This window comes from Centropristis striata, chromosome 14, assembly GCF_030273125.1.
Source record: "Centropristis striata isolate RG_2023a ecotype Rhode Island chromosome 14, C.striata_1.0, whole genome shotgun sequence".
Lineage (NCBI taxonomy): Eukaryota > Metazoa > Chordata > Actinopteri > Perciformes > Serranidae > Centropristis > Centropristis striata.
The window spans coordinates 714,787-729,379 of NC_081530.1; the positions used below are offsets into that span (position 1 = coordinate 714,787).

Here is a 14,593-nt window from a genome sequence, read left to right on the forward strand (position 1 = left end):
GAAAGCATGGACATTAAAAAGAAGTATTCATTTCAGTGATTTAATTTGGTACGTGCTTTCTGTGTTGGCAGAATGTAAATGGTTTGTACGTTAAATTAGAATAACGGCATTAATGGACGCACAGACATTAAAACATTAGACAGTTTATAGCAAAAACAGTAGCTTTCTAAATAATAAGCTTTCTTTATTTCTTTAATTGATTTCAGGCCAAATGAGAGTGTGTTTGCTCATATAGTGAATAATCACTCACAGGCTGAGTAATTATCGCAGGGTAAGTGCTTTTTATTTATTACCGCTAAGGTAAAGAATCATTTTCCCCTAGAAAATGATATACACATATATTAATGTGAATGTTGCTAGAGCCTTTTTAGGCTAGAACTTTTTTGTGTTCTAACGCTCCCTACTGACTAATATTTTTTATTTTGTTTTTTTTATGGCTTTTTAGTTTTACTGTTTCTTCAAAGCAGGGGTTTTACAAGGTTAATATTTAAATAAAACCAAACTGTTCCCATTGCCAGACAAAGAGGCTCCAAAGTTATGCGTCAAAGGGGAAGCAGACGTGGTAATCCAAAGTATGGCCTCCGGGATGTTTTGCCATGCTGTTTTGGGAACAGTGATGGAGAGAGAGGGTTTGGGAGAAAAGGCGAGGCTCTTCCTTCAAGGGCCTTAAGGAAATCTGTCTATGTGTGTCCTCATATGGTTTGTGTGTTTGCATATGAGTGTGTGAATCTATCACAACAGATTCAGCGTGCTATTGGGAGTTCAAAGGCAATGGTCCTTTTGAAATGATGAATACCAGCATAGGCCTTTTGGCAGAAAACGTCCATGCATAGAGAATACAGCTTTGATGGATCTGTGTGTGTGTGTGTGTGTGTGTGTGTGTGTGTGTGTCTGTCTAAGTGATTGTATCTCACTGCAAACTAGGGATAGAAATGTTGGATGGTAGCATTCTTTCAACAGATATTCTATATGCCAAGCTAAAGCGCACCGTAACATTATAACATATCAACAAAGTTTAACCCATAAGAACCTATGGTGACACCCGTGTAACACACTTTAAATCTTCTAGAATCTCCCATATTCAGCTTTATGCTTCACATTAACTCATTAATTCCCTAAGAGACGTATACTCAACACCCTGGTGTGGTGGTCATGTGACTTTGACAAGAACGTGGCTGTGACTGGAAACAGAAATGTGAAAAAGTAGCTAATTTTAAAAAGCTTATTTTTTGTGACAAGGCGAAGTTTAAACCCATTTAACAATTCTAATCCGTTAATAGTTTGTCCTGTGTTGCATTTAACTTGTTCTGACCATATTTCTTGCACAAATTAAAGTCACAATTTTGATAAATGTTATGGAGATGCAAAATAAAAAGGTAAATTTGTGTCTCTGTAAGCAGAAAATGTGTCTAGTTTTTTTCTATTTTAAAATAAGAAATATCATAAACATAAAGACCATAAACGCCCATTATAATGTTTATGTCTCATCACAGATCTTTGACATTTAGAGGTAGAATTTTTTTTTAAAACATCAGAAATGTGTTCTATGTGTTCCACTTCTAGAACACATCCTTTAAGGATGACTGGCTCTGGGTTCTTATGGGTTAAGATGCTCAGAAAACTATTTTAAGTATCAATGTTTTTACCAAACAATAGCACCAGCGCTGGCTTACCCCATGATTGAATTCACCACATAACGTTAGCTACAGTAGCTATACAGGTAGTCCACTCTAATGATAAGTTAGCAAAATAATTAATCTCTCCGTTCAAAAATTTGAATTGACCATTTCTTTTAACCCTTTATCAGGCAAAGAACTATATTTGGTAACGTCAGGTAATATTTAGAGAAAGTGTCAAACCTACAAGAAAAAAAGCTGCAGATTTAAGAGATTTAAAGTGGCAAATCTGCGCGAAAAAAGTGGTAAAAAAAGCAACTTTTTTCTCCCAGATTCGCCACTTTAAATCTCATAAATCTGCGCATTTTTTTCTCGTAGATTCGGCAGTTTAATCTCGTAAACTCTTTTCTCAAAATGTTATTTTCGTATGTTTTTTTTTTACACATTCTGGCTGTATGTAATATCCTCCAATATTCTCTAGGCTTGAAATGTGGAATTTGCAAGTATTTTCATGAGTGTCCTATTAAGGGTTAAGCTGATTTTATTTTGACAAACATTATGTCATTGTACAATGCAGTTTGGAGGAAAAGTTTGTCTCTAAAATGAGAATGTCTTCTTCACCATAAAAGAACACTACGTTTTACAAGTAATTGTGTCCCTACATTTTTCAGAGTGCAATTTATTCCTACACCACTTTCACAAATATGAACACGACCATTTTTGATGATTACTTTACTTCTGATAAAAAACTAGTCAATAAATTTGCTAACAAAGCTAAACATGAAGAAAGTGCACAAACACAAGACATAGCAAGCTAGTTAATTACATAACATTACTTATATTTATATTACTATTGTTAGTCCAACACCTCACCGTCTGTCTTGCAGCCTTTTATTTCACAGAGCTCTCAAAAAATCAGTCTAAGATCAATCTTGTCGGGTCCACTTGCTGGGTCACTCTGTTATTTTCTCTAATTAGCATTGTCTTCGTTTTATTATTATGTTAATGAACCCGGCTCAGTTTGCGGGTACCTTATAATAATTTAATGCGAGTACTGGTATATTAAAATGACCTAAAATGTGAATTCCTATTACAAAGCAAATATTCAGATCATATATTATCCAATACAATGTTCTCTATCCATACAACAGTTAATTAAACCCAAGTATAGTTTAATCACATTTCACTCTTTTACTGTAATGTCTTATCTCTTGTCACAGTGACCAAAGTACAGACATGCTAACACATTAAATAAATGCATAATATGCTAAAATAAACATGATCCAGAGAATCATCAGAAACATCAAACCTGCATAGTTGATTTGATCGTATCGACCTTTAAGAGCCAACGTCAAGAACCGAAAAAGCACAAACGTGTAGGCAGAGAGCTGGCTGGAAATGCTTCGTAGCTTCTTTTTTTAAAATCACAATATAAACAGTCAGTCTGTAGCCAAGCATATGGAGGGATTAATGCCTATGTCTTAATTACAGGGACATTAATAGTCTTTGGCAAGAAGACAGAGATATCCCAAGCTGCATTTCTGTATACTGTACTGAAATAATATCTTCATATATTATATGTCAAGCTTTGAATGCATGTAGCATACAGTTACTGGTGATGATTGAAACCATTTCAATTTTAATTTTTGGCCTCACATGCACATTTTTGCTGTAGATGTATTGTTTTTGACACAAGCTTCTTACCAACTCTGTTTTTAACTACATTTGTGTGTGTTTGTTCCTGCATCTGAAGAGCAAGAGCTTTCACAATAATATAAAGATGAAGCGATGGCTTGTTCTTCTTTTGGAAGCCGTTCCACGCTTGTCACTTTAATTACTCAGAATTAGAGTTGGGAAATGTCACGTTCACACTTAAATTGGAGCTCACAGCTCATCCTGTGGAAGTCCTCCCCAACACAGCGTTGGAACCAGCCACACACAGCGTGATTGACCACATTACCAAGGAGAGTTGGCAATGCTTTGCCACTTGGGAGAACCAGACAAATACATTTACTGCACTGGACTTCACTTTCTCCGCCACTTAAAGCCCCTGTGTGTAGAATCTGTGCCTCAATACATCATTCTGAGCTGAAACAAGAGCAGTTTTCACTTTGAATTGATATTCTTGTTAATATAGAGACAAATAGACAGACTACAGCATGTACACAATACCTTTACGCAGCTGTAAAGACAGATTTCCTTTCTTTATTGTATCATAGTAGCCTGGTAAAAAGTGTGATTGAATGCTAGCATTGGCTTAATTTAATTCAACACATTTTTCACTTTGCTATAACTATAAGAGGATACATAATGTACTTCTGTTCAGCATAGATTAATCACTGCACACAAAAATATCACCTCCACATGAGCTCAGATGGACTGAAGGTTACAGCAAAGAGGTTGTATAATAATTTAACTTTACATTATATTAGTTGTAATTAAAGAAGTGAGCTCTACGTGTCTCTATTGATCAAAATAAATAAGTATGAAATCAGACCCATGGATTTATTATAGAGCGAGAGACAGTGAAGAGACTGGAAAAACTGTTGACGTTACACCTTGAACTTTGAACAGAGTCCATTCTGATTATTTTCATTATTAATATTTGATCCATGGAGGAGTCATACTGTATTTGTAAAACTTTGCTAAGCCAATCAGCACAGACTGGGCTTAAAGAGACGGGTGCTAAAACAGAGAGTCAAACCTGCTCTATTCAGACACACAGAAGATAAAAATAATGTGTTTTTGAACATTAAAGCACGTAAACATGTTCTAGTAGCAACCAAAAATACAAGTATGAACCCTGAAAATTAGCATAATATGTACCCTTTAAATCTCCATTACACCAAAGGTTTATAGAAACAGTTAATCACATGGCTATGTGAAATGTGACAGTTGTTGTTGTAGGAAGGAGTTCTGACCCATTGTTGCTATGCTGCTCTATAGAGACTTTAATGATTTGGTTCAGTCATAACTTCACTGTGGTTCAGTCCTGTTTTCACCGACCTCCTTACCTGCAGCAGCTGTTCTTATAAAACCACTGGTCGCTACCTGGCCAGCACTTAACATTAGACAAACAATGTAGCAACTGGCTGGTGAACACAGCACAGCATTTATTCAGGCCAATTAATGTCCCCAAGGGGCCACATGACCAACACCACGAAGGTTGCGGGGGTCGGACCAAAACTCTGAACTAAATTCTGCTCAAAATTAATTTAATCGCTTTATAAAATACAGTAAATTATCTGGTTTTGAGCTGCTACTGATAGGAACACATGTTATGATAAGACTGTTAATGTGGAGTAAATCAAATATAGCAGTAAAAAGTAGTAAATACTCCAATCACTATATCACTTTAACATTTATTTTAAACACAACTGTAAATGTCCTTTAGTAAGCTTCCTATTGGTGTTTTTGTATTATAGAGCTTGTTTTTCATGTTTGTACATTTTCAAGGTGTTTAACAATGTTGTGATGCTTTTATTTTGAAAAGGTGCCGTCCAGTGTGAAACGGGTGCTTTAATTTTGAAAGGTAGTGACAGGAAATAGCAGGTAGAACGGTTAAATGAAAAAACGAATGGTAAATAATAACGAGTGCGTCGTAATTCATATAAAGTTGATATATTAATAAAGTTAATAAAGTTATAATAATAATAAAGTTAATAATATAGTAACTATAATAAAGTTATATATATTATATTTGTTAAAGTTTATTTTATTCTGTCATATACATTAGTGGCTATATTTGTTGTCTTTACTATTAGTGAAAGTGCTTGTTAGCTCTAGTGCTAATGCTAATGTTTGCTATTTTTTTTCAAAATAAAAGCACTGCGGTTATATTGATTTCTATGCTAAACAGCCAGATGTTTCCTTCCACTGTCCTCAGAGAGAAAAGCTGTTGGATGTGTGAATCCTTTGCTTGTTAACATGTTCACCATCAACTTTATACGAAATATAAAAGGATGCTTGAACATTAAAATGCATCATTTATTGTCTTCAGATCATTATACTTTGTTCAGAATTGTTACAGTTTAGTTGTTAAATATGACAAATCAAAGCATAGCTCAAGTCCACATCAGTAATCCAACTGGAGGCAATACATGAGTTTTAAAAAAAAATGTTTTATCTTGAAGCATACACTCACAAACAGTGGTGCCAACAGAAGGAGGCATTGTATTGCTACTGAAATGACTAGAATGATTACCTCTAGGAATGTGTTTGTGGGATGGTCGTAGAGAAGCACAAGCAGTTTATTGGAGATACAATTGACGATTCATTTCAATTAAATGCTGCATAAAATAAACCATGATTGATGTGACAATTACAGGAAAAACACAAGTTAAAAGATGGTTCTTTAATGGTAACTGTAGCTACAGTTAAACATTTTATATCACCCCTCAAGACATGACAACTGGAGGAATACAGTCATGCAGTTTGAAAGGAGAAATACAGATGCATTGTCAGCATGTTTTTAAAATTATGTGGTTTTGGAAGAATCACCACAATCTGATATGAAGTCCCTTTATTCAGCAGCATTCTGAAATATAAACGGACATGGTCGCAGATCAGTAATTGGTTCCTGTGGTTCGTTTTTATAGCAAAGAGTTCTTATTCAAATATGTGTTAAAAAGGGTAAAGAAATAAATGAAAATAATTCACTGACAGTTTATTTGTCACTGATTTCCATCTACTTTTGTGCATTTCCACAGCAGAACATTGTGTTCTTTTCTGTCTATTACCAGCTTTGAAGTTGATGACATACCCAAAAATTTTTGACTGCACGCGCTATGAATGATTAATATCCCTATTTTTGATTATCTTTTTTTTTTGCATTTTGGTATCTTATTTGACAACTCAATTACTCTGCAGCACTCTTTATTAAAGGGGACTGAGGGGGCTTTGATTACACCTGTGCGTGTCATCAGGCTATTTGGTATTCATGCTCCGTCTGACAGCCAGTGCTGGATTGTATTGAAATTATAATTTCTTGTATTCATCTATTTCTGCAGAAACGCCAGAGAAGAGTTGAAATGTGCTGCCTTTCTAAAAACACTTTGAATGAAAATCTAACTTTCTGTACTCTGCGTGAACTCTTTTAAAACAAAGCATGAAAGGAATAGTAATCAGCTATTTCATAACAGATTGAAATATTTAAAATGTCCATAGGACCATGAAGTGTGTTTGTTTGTTGCTATTTATGGAAAACCCAATAGCCTCTGTAATTTATTTGTTCTCCGTCCTGACTCATTCTATATTCTGTTGACTAGTCGCCCACTCACTTACTCTGCCCTCTGTCTTTTCTTCCCTTTTACACCTCTCTTCTCTCTGACATCATCTATTCCCACCCTTCCAAAACCTGGATCAATTTATCCTGATTTCCCCACGTCTTTCTGAATCCTTCCACTTTCATCCGTTTCCCTGTTTCTCCATCTCCATGTCTCCATCGTCCAGTGGAGGGCCAGTGGTTGGAGTGGGGGCCGTGGTCTAAATGCAGCGTGACGTGTAACGCGGGGACGCAGCAGAGGCAGCGGCGCTGCAGCGCCTCGGTGCACGGCTGGGCGGAGTGTAAGGGCCCCCACCAGGAGAGCCGAGACTGCACCAACCCGTCCTGCAGCGGTAAGAAACCAACGCTCTCTAACGTCATTATGCAAACATGCATTATCTAAAAGCATCTGTGTGGTTTCTCTGATTCCTGTTCCAGATACCAGCAATTTGTGGGTTGGGACCCAGTTTGGCTTCGACTGGGGGCCCTGGAGGACAAAAATACTAGTGTGTTTTAATGAGCCCGGGGCCAGGAACGGGCTCCTGTTGACTTAATTTAGTGTGCCACGCTAAAATATTGAAAAAGTTTCTAAATTGCTGCCTGAGAGTTGTAACCTAAAATTTGCTATTCATCAACAACTCCCATTTATTTTTCACCTCACCGCTCTCGGTCCCTCCCACGCTTCCTTCCCCCGTTCCCCGATCTTCACCGGCGGTGCTCTGCTTCCGTTGCAGGCGGAGGGAACTGGGGCAGCTGGAACCACTGGAGCCTCTGCAGCAAGACCTGTGACTCCGGCTGGCAGCGCCGCTTCAGGATGTGTGAGGGCACCGGGGTCCAGGGATACCCCTGTGACGGCTCGGGGGAGGAGGTCCGCTCCTGTAACGAGAAGAAGTGCCCTGGTCAGTGACTCAGGAAGTGTGTGTGTGTGTGTGTGTGTGAGCTGAAGAAATAAGGAGGAACCCCATTATATATATATGCTTATGTACATATTATTCTTGCATGAAAACTCTGTATAAACACTTTTGGCTTCTTTTTCTGTGTGGCTGCACTTCTCTGCATGCCGCTCCCTGTTAAAGAGTGTGTGTGTGTCTGTGTGTGTGTGTGTGTGTGTGTGTGTGTGTGCCCAATCTGAACATGCAGAGTATTTGTCAGGCAGAAAGGAAGTGATTCCCAGTGGTTCGCACCACAGCCAGAGGCTTCTATCGCAATTTTAGAACCGCGCTCTCCTCATCTCTGTCTGTCTCCTGTCTGTCTTCCTGTCAATTCACACTTCCATACATCTTCACCTCTTCATTGATTCTGCATGTCCGTGCCTTGTGGTGCTTTCTTTTTATCCACTCTGTTTACCTGAGAGATATTCCATCTCTCCTCTTTAAAATTGTTTTTTTCCGCACTAATCTCACTTGCTTGCTTTCTGTGTGTGTGTGTGTGTGTGTGCTTCTTTGCCTGTTTGAGATGTTCAGTGTCAGAGTGTGAGCCGCTGCAGGAACACTGTGCTTTAATAAGCATGCTTCTTGACTGAAGTATGTGTGTGAAATATGCAAGTTTATGTTCTGAACAAGCCTGAAATGCCACATGCTTGCATTGAGCTCTGACAGGGTACAGTGATAAACTTTTGAGTGCAGCCTCCTCCGTGACCCCTTTGTTTTGAGTAGCACCCCAGCCTCTTCTCTACAAGGCGAGGATCTTGTCTGTTGGCATTTCAGGGGGAACATCATATCACATTTTCTCTCTTTCAGCATCTCTCTCCATCTCTCCGTCCCTCTTCATCTCTCTGCATCGCCTCTGCCAACACTCGTCTGCCCCCTCGGAATATCTTCACAGCACTCTGCTCGTTTTTTTTTTTCATCAGGGTTATGAAAGAGAGGGAGGGGGGGGGACAGATGAATAAAGAGAGTGGGGGTAAGATGAAGAGGGAATGAGATACTGTACTGAGGCAGTGACACTGACAGAGAGCACTGAGCAACGTACAAGGGAATCAGATTGGGAGCTGCTGCAGGAGAACATTGATTTGAATCTTGTTTTTTTGTGCTTCTCTGTCTCCATTTTTTTTTTCACTGGCTATTGTATGTGTCTGTTGGGGTGTGTGCATTGTTTCTGCTTGCCTGTTAGACTGTGCTTCAGTTCACTGTTTCTGTGTTTCTCACCTACCTCTGCAGCTCCTCATGAGATATGTAAAGAGGAGCACCTCCTGGCTATGTCGTGGAAGAGAGCCTCAGCCGGAGAAACGGTCTACAACAAGTGTCCAACTAACGCCACTGGTCAGTTGCATGATGTGCATTAGCTAAAATATGTTGTTGAGTATTGTTTTAGTATAAATCAACAGTGATATAGCACAAGTAACTAAAACTAGTTACTGTAGCATGGATAAAGACGCACCAGTCATAAGTCACCATTAGAAAATGTGATGCCCAAAAGGAGCCACATAAATGTAGCTATGCTAGCACCACATAATTATCACAAGCAATGGTACAAGCTGAAGGTGGAGCAAGGAAAAAAAAACCTACAGACACGATTACAGACATTGGCCGGACAGAAGATCCATGTGAAGAACATTTTTAAATGTCCAAAACAGGGCTAAGAAATTCCCAACAGAAAAGTTTGTTAGCTCCTCGATTGGATGTTTGCAAATGGTAGTTAGCATTTCAGCCACAGTGAAATAAAATACATTTTAAAAACCCTACATAAACTCACACTTAATCTACAGACAACCAGCAAGTAGAAAAAAATATAAAAACTCCAACAGGCATGTGAACAGAGAGTCCCATGTTAGCACCCGGTAGTTAGCATAAGCTAAGCTACCTACAGTGAGAAAACCATCCACAGCGAGTCATACTGAATCAACCGGGAAATAGCCTATAAAATATATATATATATATATATATATATATATATATATATATATATATATATATATATATATATATAAGGACCTGGTGCTTAGCACAAGCAGAAAAGTGGGAGACAGAAAGTAGTAGTCAGTTCATGTGAAGAAAAAATAAATAAAATGTCTAATGTGGCTAAGCAATGTCCAACAGAGGCAACAAAAGTCATTAACTCTAGAAATACGGAAATAAGGAACCTTCAGGAACTCATTGTTACTCAACAGAAATCAGTCCAATAGGTGTGTCAGACAAATTGAACAGGGAAACAGAAATGTATTAGAGCATGTATCTATACACAGAAATGTATAGTAAATCAACAGAAAATCAACAGGAGGACAAAAGCTTGTAAACCTCATGAAGGTACATTAGCATCCAGTTGTTAGCATAGGTGGCTAAAGATCAAGGAGGAGACAGACAGACTAACAGGAAGTCATCCTTAATACAATGAACAACAGAAAAAATGTTTTGTTTCTATTATAAGAAATATCCAACAGATGTTTGTAAGCTTCATAAATGCATATTACCACTCAGTAGCTTCTGCTAGCTACAGCAAAAATAAATAAAAACCTTCAAAAAACGTGTAGGCTATTTCACAAAAACTTCAAGAAAATAAAAACCTTAATGTAAATCTTCTCATAATAACAGCAGAGCACCAGGAAAACAAATGCTGTCAGATGGATAAAACTGTAAAACTGCTTCAAAATGCTATGTGCTCCTATTTCTGGAACAAACAGGTTGTGTCCTCAGATTGACTCACATCGTTGTCCTCAGTAGTACTACTCTGAGCTTTGGTAGCCTAACAGAGGCGTTCATTATAACAATGTTCCAATTCATGAATTATCCAGCATGTCCCCTTAATGAGTGCTGCAGACACGTCCTGCTTGAACATATCAGAGCCTATTTGTGTCCTTAGCACAGTAATGTTCTCAAATCTAAACTGAGGAGTTTTTCCGACAGCTGGTTGCCAGACCTTCCCTTTCCACTTCCAAAAGCAGAAACAAGAACAAGCCTTGATTTTTTTTTTTTTTTTTTTAGACACTTTCTTCTTTAGAATTTAAGCCAAGAGCAGATGTGGTTCAGAACGGCTGTAATATAAACGTGTTTCTACATCTTTCAAACTATGGAGCTGGCTCCGACATCAAAAACACGCCTGCATGAATCAGGTCGCCTGCCAGAGAAACATTATAGCTTCAAGAACATTACATTTAAGGTAAATCAGTGTACTAAATTTAATTAACCGTGAAACTTTACAGTTTATTTATGTCACTCTTCTACTCATAAAAAGGCAGAGCCGTGGTTCAGTCAGTGCATATTTATTTGGCTCTGAAAAGGTTTTGTCTTCCTAAAGTATTTTGGCAGCCTTCACCAGTTTATACACTGTTTTATACACCGTAGAACTGCTACAAATGAAACATACAGTAGTCGTAACCAGTGCTTTAAGTGGAGAAAAATAAATGCCGGTGCTCCCCTTATTCAACTGTTGCCAGGTAAATTAGGCAGTGAGCGTGGGTACCAGCAGGTCATTAAGTGATTCATTCAAATACTAGAACATGATGCTGGTTTTTAAAAAGAAAATTGTTTTATTAAACTTTCCAGACAAATTGCCCTGTGGACACACATCAAAAACAGACATGCATTAAAGATGGAGACCAGATTGGAGAAGCTATGCAAAGTAAATCAATTAAATGACATAGTCCTGATATTGTTTATATCATAAGAAAACAGTAGACAATGACTGTTTATTATTTTACCTCAATATATATTTCATGGGAAAATGCACATATTTAGGGGGACCAACAACATTGATATTGATGAATAAGATCTTCATTTAGTTAGTTATAAATGCAAACACATTCTGGAAAGGAGGTTGACAAACAAGGCAGCTGGTTCTGAACATCCTGTGGACACATCAAAGACACACATGGATTTTATATTGTACAGATGTGTCAAAAGAAGTGGACTGTCAGTTTAAGACAATTGTGATTATTTTTCAACTTACTTCACTTTCTTCAAAATTAACTTCTGACCGATCTGTCCCGTGTTATTCTCACCGCTGGTCCGGGTTCTTTTCTGGCCCTTCTGGAGCCACGCCAACATTTGTGACCAGGATCGGTTCACTAAACCAACAGGCCGTAGGCTAACACAGTAGTTCTCAACCTTTTTGAGTCGCGACCCCCAATTTAACATCCATGTTGTCCGCGACCCCCGCTCATCAGAATCTGACACGCACAGTTCAGATCACCTAAAAAAGAAACAAAATGACCAAAAAAAGGAAACAAAATGACCAAAAAAGACATAAAATTACCAAAAAAAGACACAAAATGACCCAAAACAGACACAAAATTACCAAAAAGACACAAAATTACCAAAAAAAGACACAGATGACAAAAAAGACACAAAATGACCAAAAAAGACACAAAATGACCAAAAAAATGAAACAAAATGACCAAAAAAGACATAAAATTACCAAAAAAAGACACAAAATGACCCAAAAAAGACACAAAATTACCAAAAAAGACACAAAATTACCAAAAAAAGGAAACAAAATGACAAAAAAAAAAAGTCCCAGTACGCAAGAGGCTAAAATCGAGAAGTGCTGGTACTCCGTACTGGAGAGTACCAGCCCACTTCAAGCACTGGTCGTAACTATCCTAAACAATATTTCACCAAAAAAAGGCAAAATCACAAAAGTAACCTTTTGTTTTTGTGATCCATAAATGTCAATATATATGTGCAGCAATTGCTTTCTATTAAAGTTATTTGTTTATTTTTGGCAGTAAATTTCGCATTGAATACAAAAGTCCTTCCTTACAGCAGGTTCACTGACTGCAAATTAAAGGTTTTCCTATTAACAATCAATGATTTTTGGACACCATATATGTGTTTTTGGGCTCATTTGTAAATTGATTACGTTCTATATAAAGTTGTTGTCTGCTTTCTCTCTTTGTAGGATCTGCTAGTCGTCGTTGTATGCTGGACAAATTTGGAGTTGCTTTCTGGGGTCCTCCGAGCTTCGCCAGATGCGTCTCACTTGACTATAGATATTTACATTTATCTGTAAGTTCCCCTTTAACAGAAAATCTTCTCCCCGAAGAAGAAAAAGATGCATATATTCCTCCAGATTACGTCATTCCACCTTCATCTAACTCTCATTAGAGAATTTACCAGAAAGTGAAAGCTCCCATCTGTTTTTAAAAGTTGTTTTCTGCCTCCGTTTCCTCCTTCCACTCATCAATGTTCAACTCTTTTATTTTTTATTTTAAAGTTTACTCAAAATAGCAGAGTGTCTTTACTCAGGGCTCGCTGGTATCTCTAATTAGCTTTTCCAGAGCTTTGCGCTCACACTTATCAATTAATGAACATAGCTAATGAATGTGTTCATCAGCCAGACTGTTTTCCTGCTCTGTGAACTTCAACCTTTCTCATCTCCTCCATGATGGCGGGAGGAGATGGAGGTCAGGGACGGAGCTGATTGCACCGTTAGCTTCTGTTCCAACCTTTCATTAACACCAGGAGTCAATAATTAATTTTGTGTGATTGCTGTTATCTTTTGTTCTCTCTCTCTCTCTCTCTCTCTCTCTTTTTTTCACGTACACACAGCCTTTCTTCCTGTATCTCTGTCTCTGAAGTGATGAGATCCACTTTCTGTCTGAGAGTGCTGCGAGGCCTCTTTTTCTCTTTTTCTTGCCTATTTTAAGCACCAACCCATGAACATATATACTCCTGTCATGAAACATCCCCCTCAGCTCACACTCCAAACATTTCTTAGGGAGGAAAAAAAAAAAAGGACATGATCTTTGGTTTGTTTGGTCTTTCTGTGACTTTCTGACATTTTGACCAGCTACATATTTAGAGTAAGAGCTCCACATACAGTAAGTGCCAGTGGGCATGATGCATTGTATCAGCACGACTGTTACACACACAGGTGAAACCATCAACTTTTCTCAATTTGTGTCTCTCTCTGCACGTTGTAGTTACGAGAGCATCTCGCGAAGGGTCAGAGGACCCTGGCTGGGGAGGGCATGTCTCAGATCGTAAGGAGTCTCCTGGAGCTCTTGCAGAGGAGGAGCTACTACAGTGGCGACCTTCTCTTTTCCACGGAGATCCTGCGAAATGTGACGGACACCTTCAAAAGAGCAACCTACATCCCAGCTCCCGACGACGTGCAGGTGAGCAAGTCACCGTACAAACACACTGTTGCACAGAGCTACACTAACACCATGCACCTCACAATTTATTCAATGTAGAAGCTCCACTTTCCTCTGCACGAGGTGTGCATAACAATGAGCTGCAGCTACAGCTACTGAGGCCTCAAACAGGAGTTTTTAGCAGCGTTTTTCTCTTTCCACTGACTGTAAGAGAGCAAAATGCTCCTGTCTCAGTCAGTCATTTGACAGACATTATTTAATGTTTTACAATATGCCTATGTACAGAGGACTACTGTACTAGACGTGACAGAGAAAAAAATACTGCAGTACTGCTGCAGTACTAGCGGTAGGATAGCTACACTATACACGAAGGGCTCGGACTTTAGTGCTCCTGATAGTTGGGATGTTAGCCTTCAAGGCTTTCTGCCAGGAAGAGTTCAGATTCTGTAGTCGCAGAAGTATAAAGAGTGACAAAGTACACACACAAAGGAAGTTGTAGTGGAGGAATGGGTCAGACGGAAGGCTTTTAACCCTTTATCAGGCAAAGAACTATAGCAGATTTAAGAGATTTAAAGTGACAAATCTGTGCGAAAAAAGTCGCAGATTTACGAGAAAAAACGTGGAAAAAAGCAACTTTTTTCTCCCAGATTCACCACTTTAAATCTCATAAATCTGTGATTT

The 14,593-nt window shown here is 38.3% G+C and overlaps 1 protein-coding gene across 1 annotated transcript in view; it reads left to right on the forward strand.

Moving 5' to 3' along the window:
- The window catches only part of adgrb2 (adhesion G protein-coupled receptor B2), a 290,118-nt gene that overhangs the window by 150,780 nt on the left and 124,745 nt on the right, over positions 1–14,593 (forward strand). The window contains exons 6-10 of the mRNA XM_059350350.1: positions 7,068–7,232; positions 7,614–7,778; positions 9,039–9,140; positions 12,715–12,821; positions 13,739–13,933. Of these exons, the coding sequence (XP_059206333.1) occupies positions 7,068–7,232; positions 7,614–7,778; positions 9,039–9,140; positions 12,715–12,821; positions 13,739–13,933 (734 nt within the window). The remainder of the gene's footprint in view (positions 1–7,067; positions 7,233–7,613; positions 7,779–9,038; positions 9,141–12,714; positions 12,822–13,738; positions 13,934–14,593) is intronic.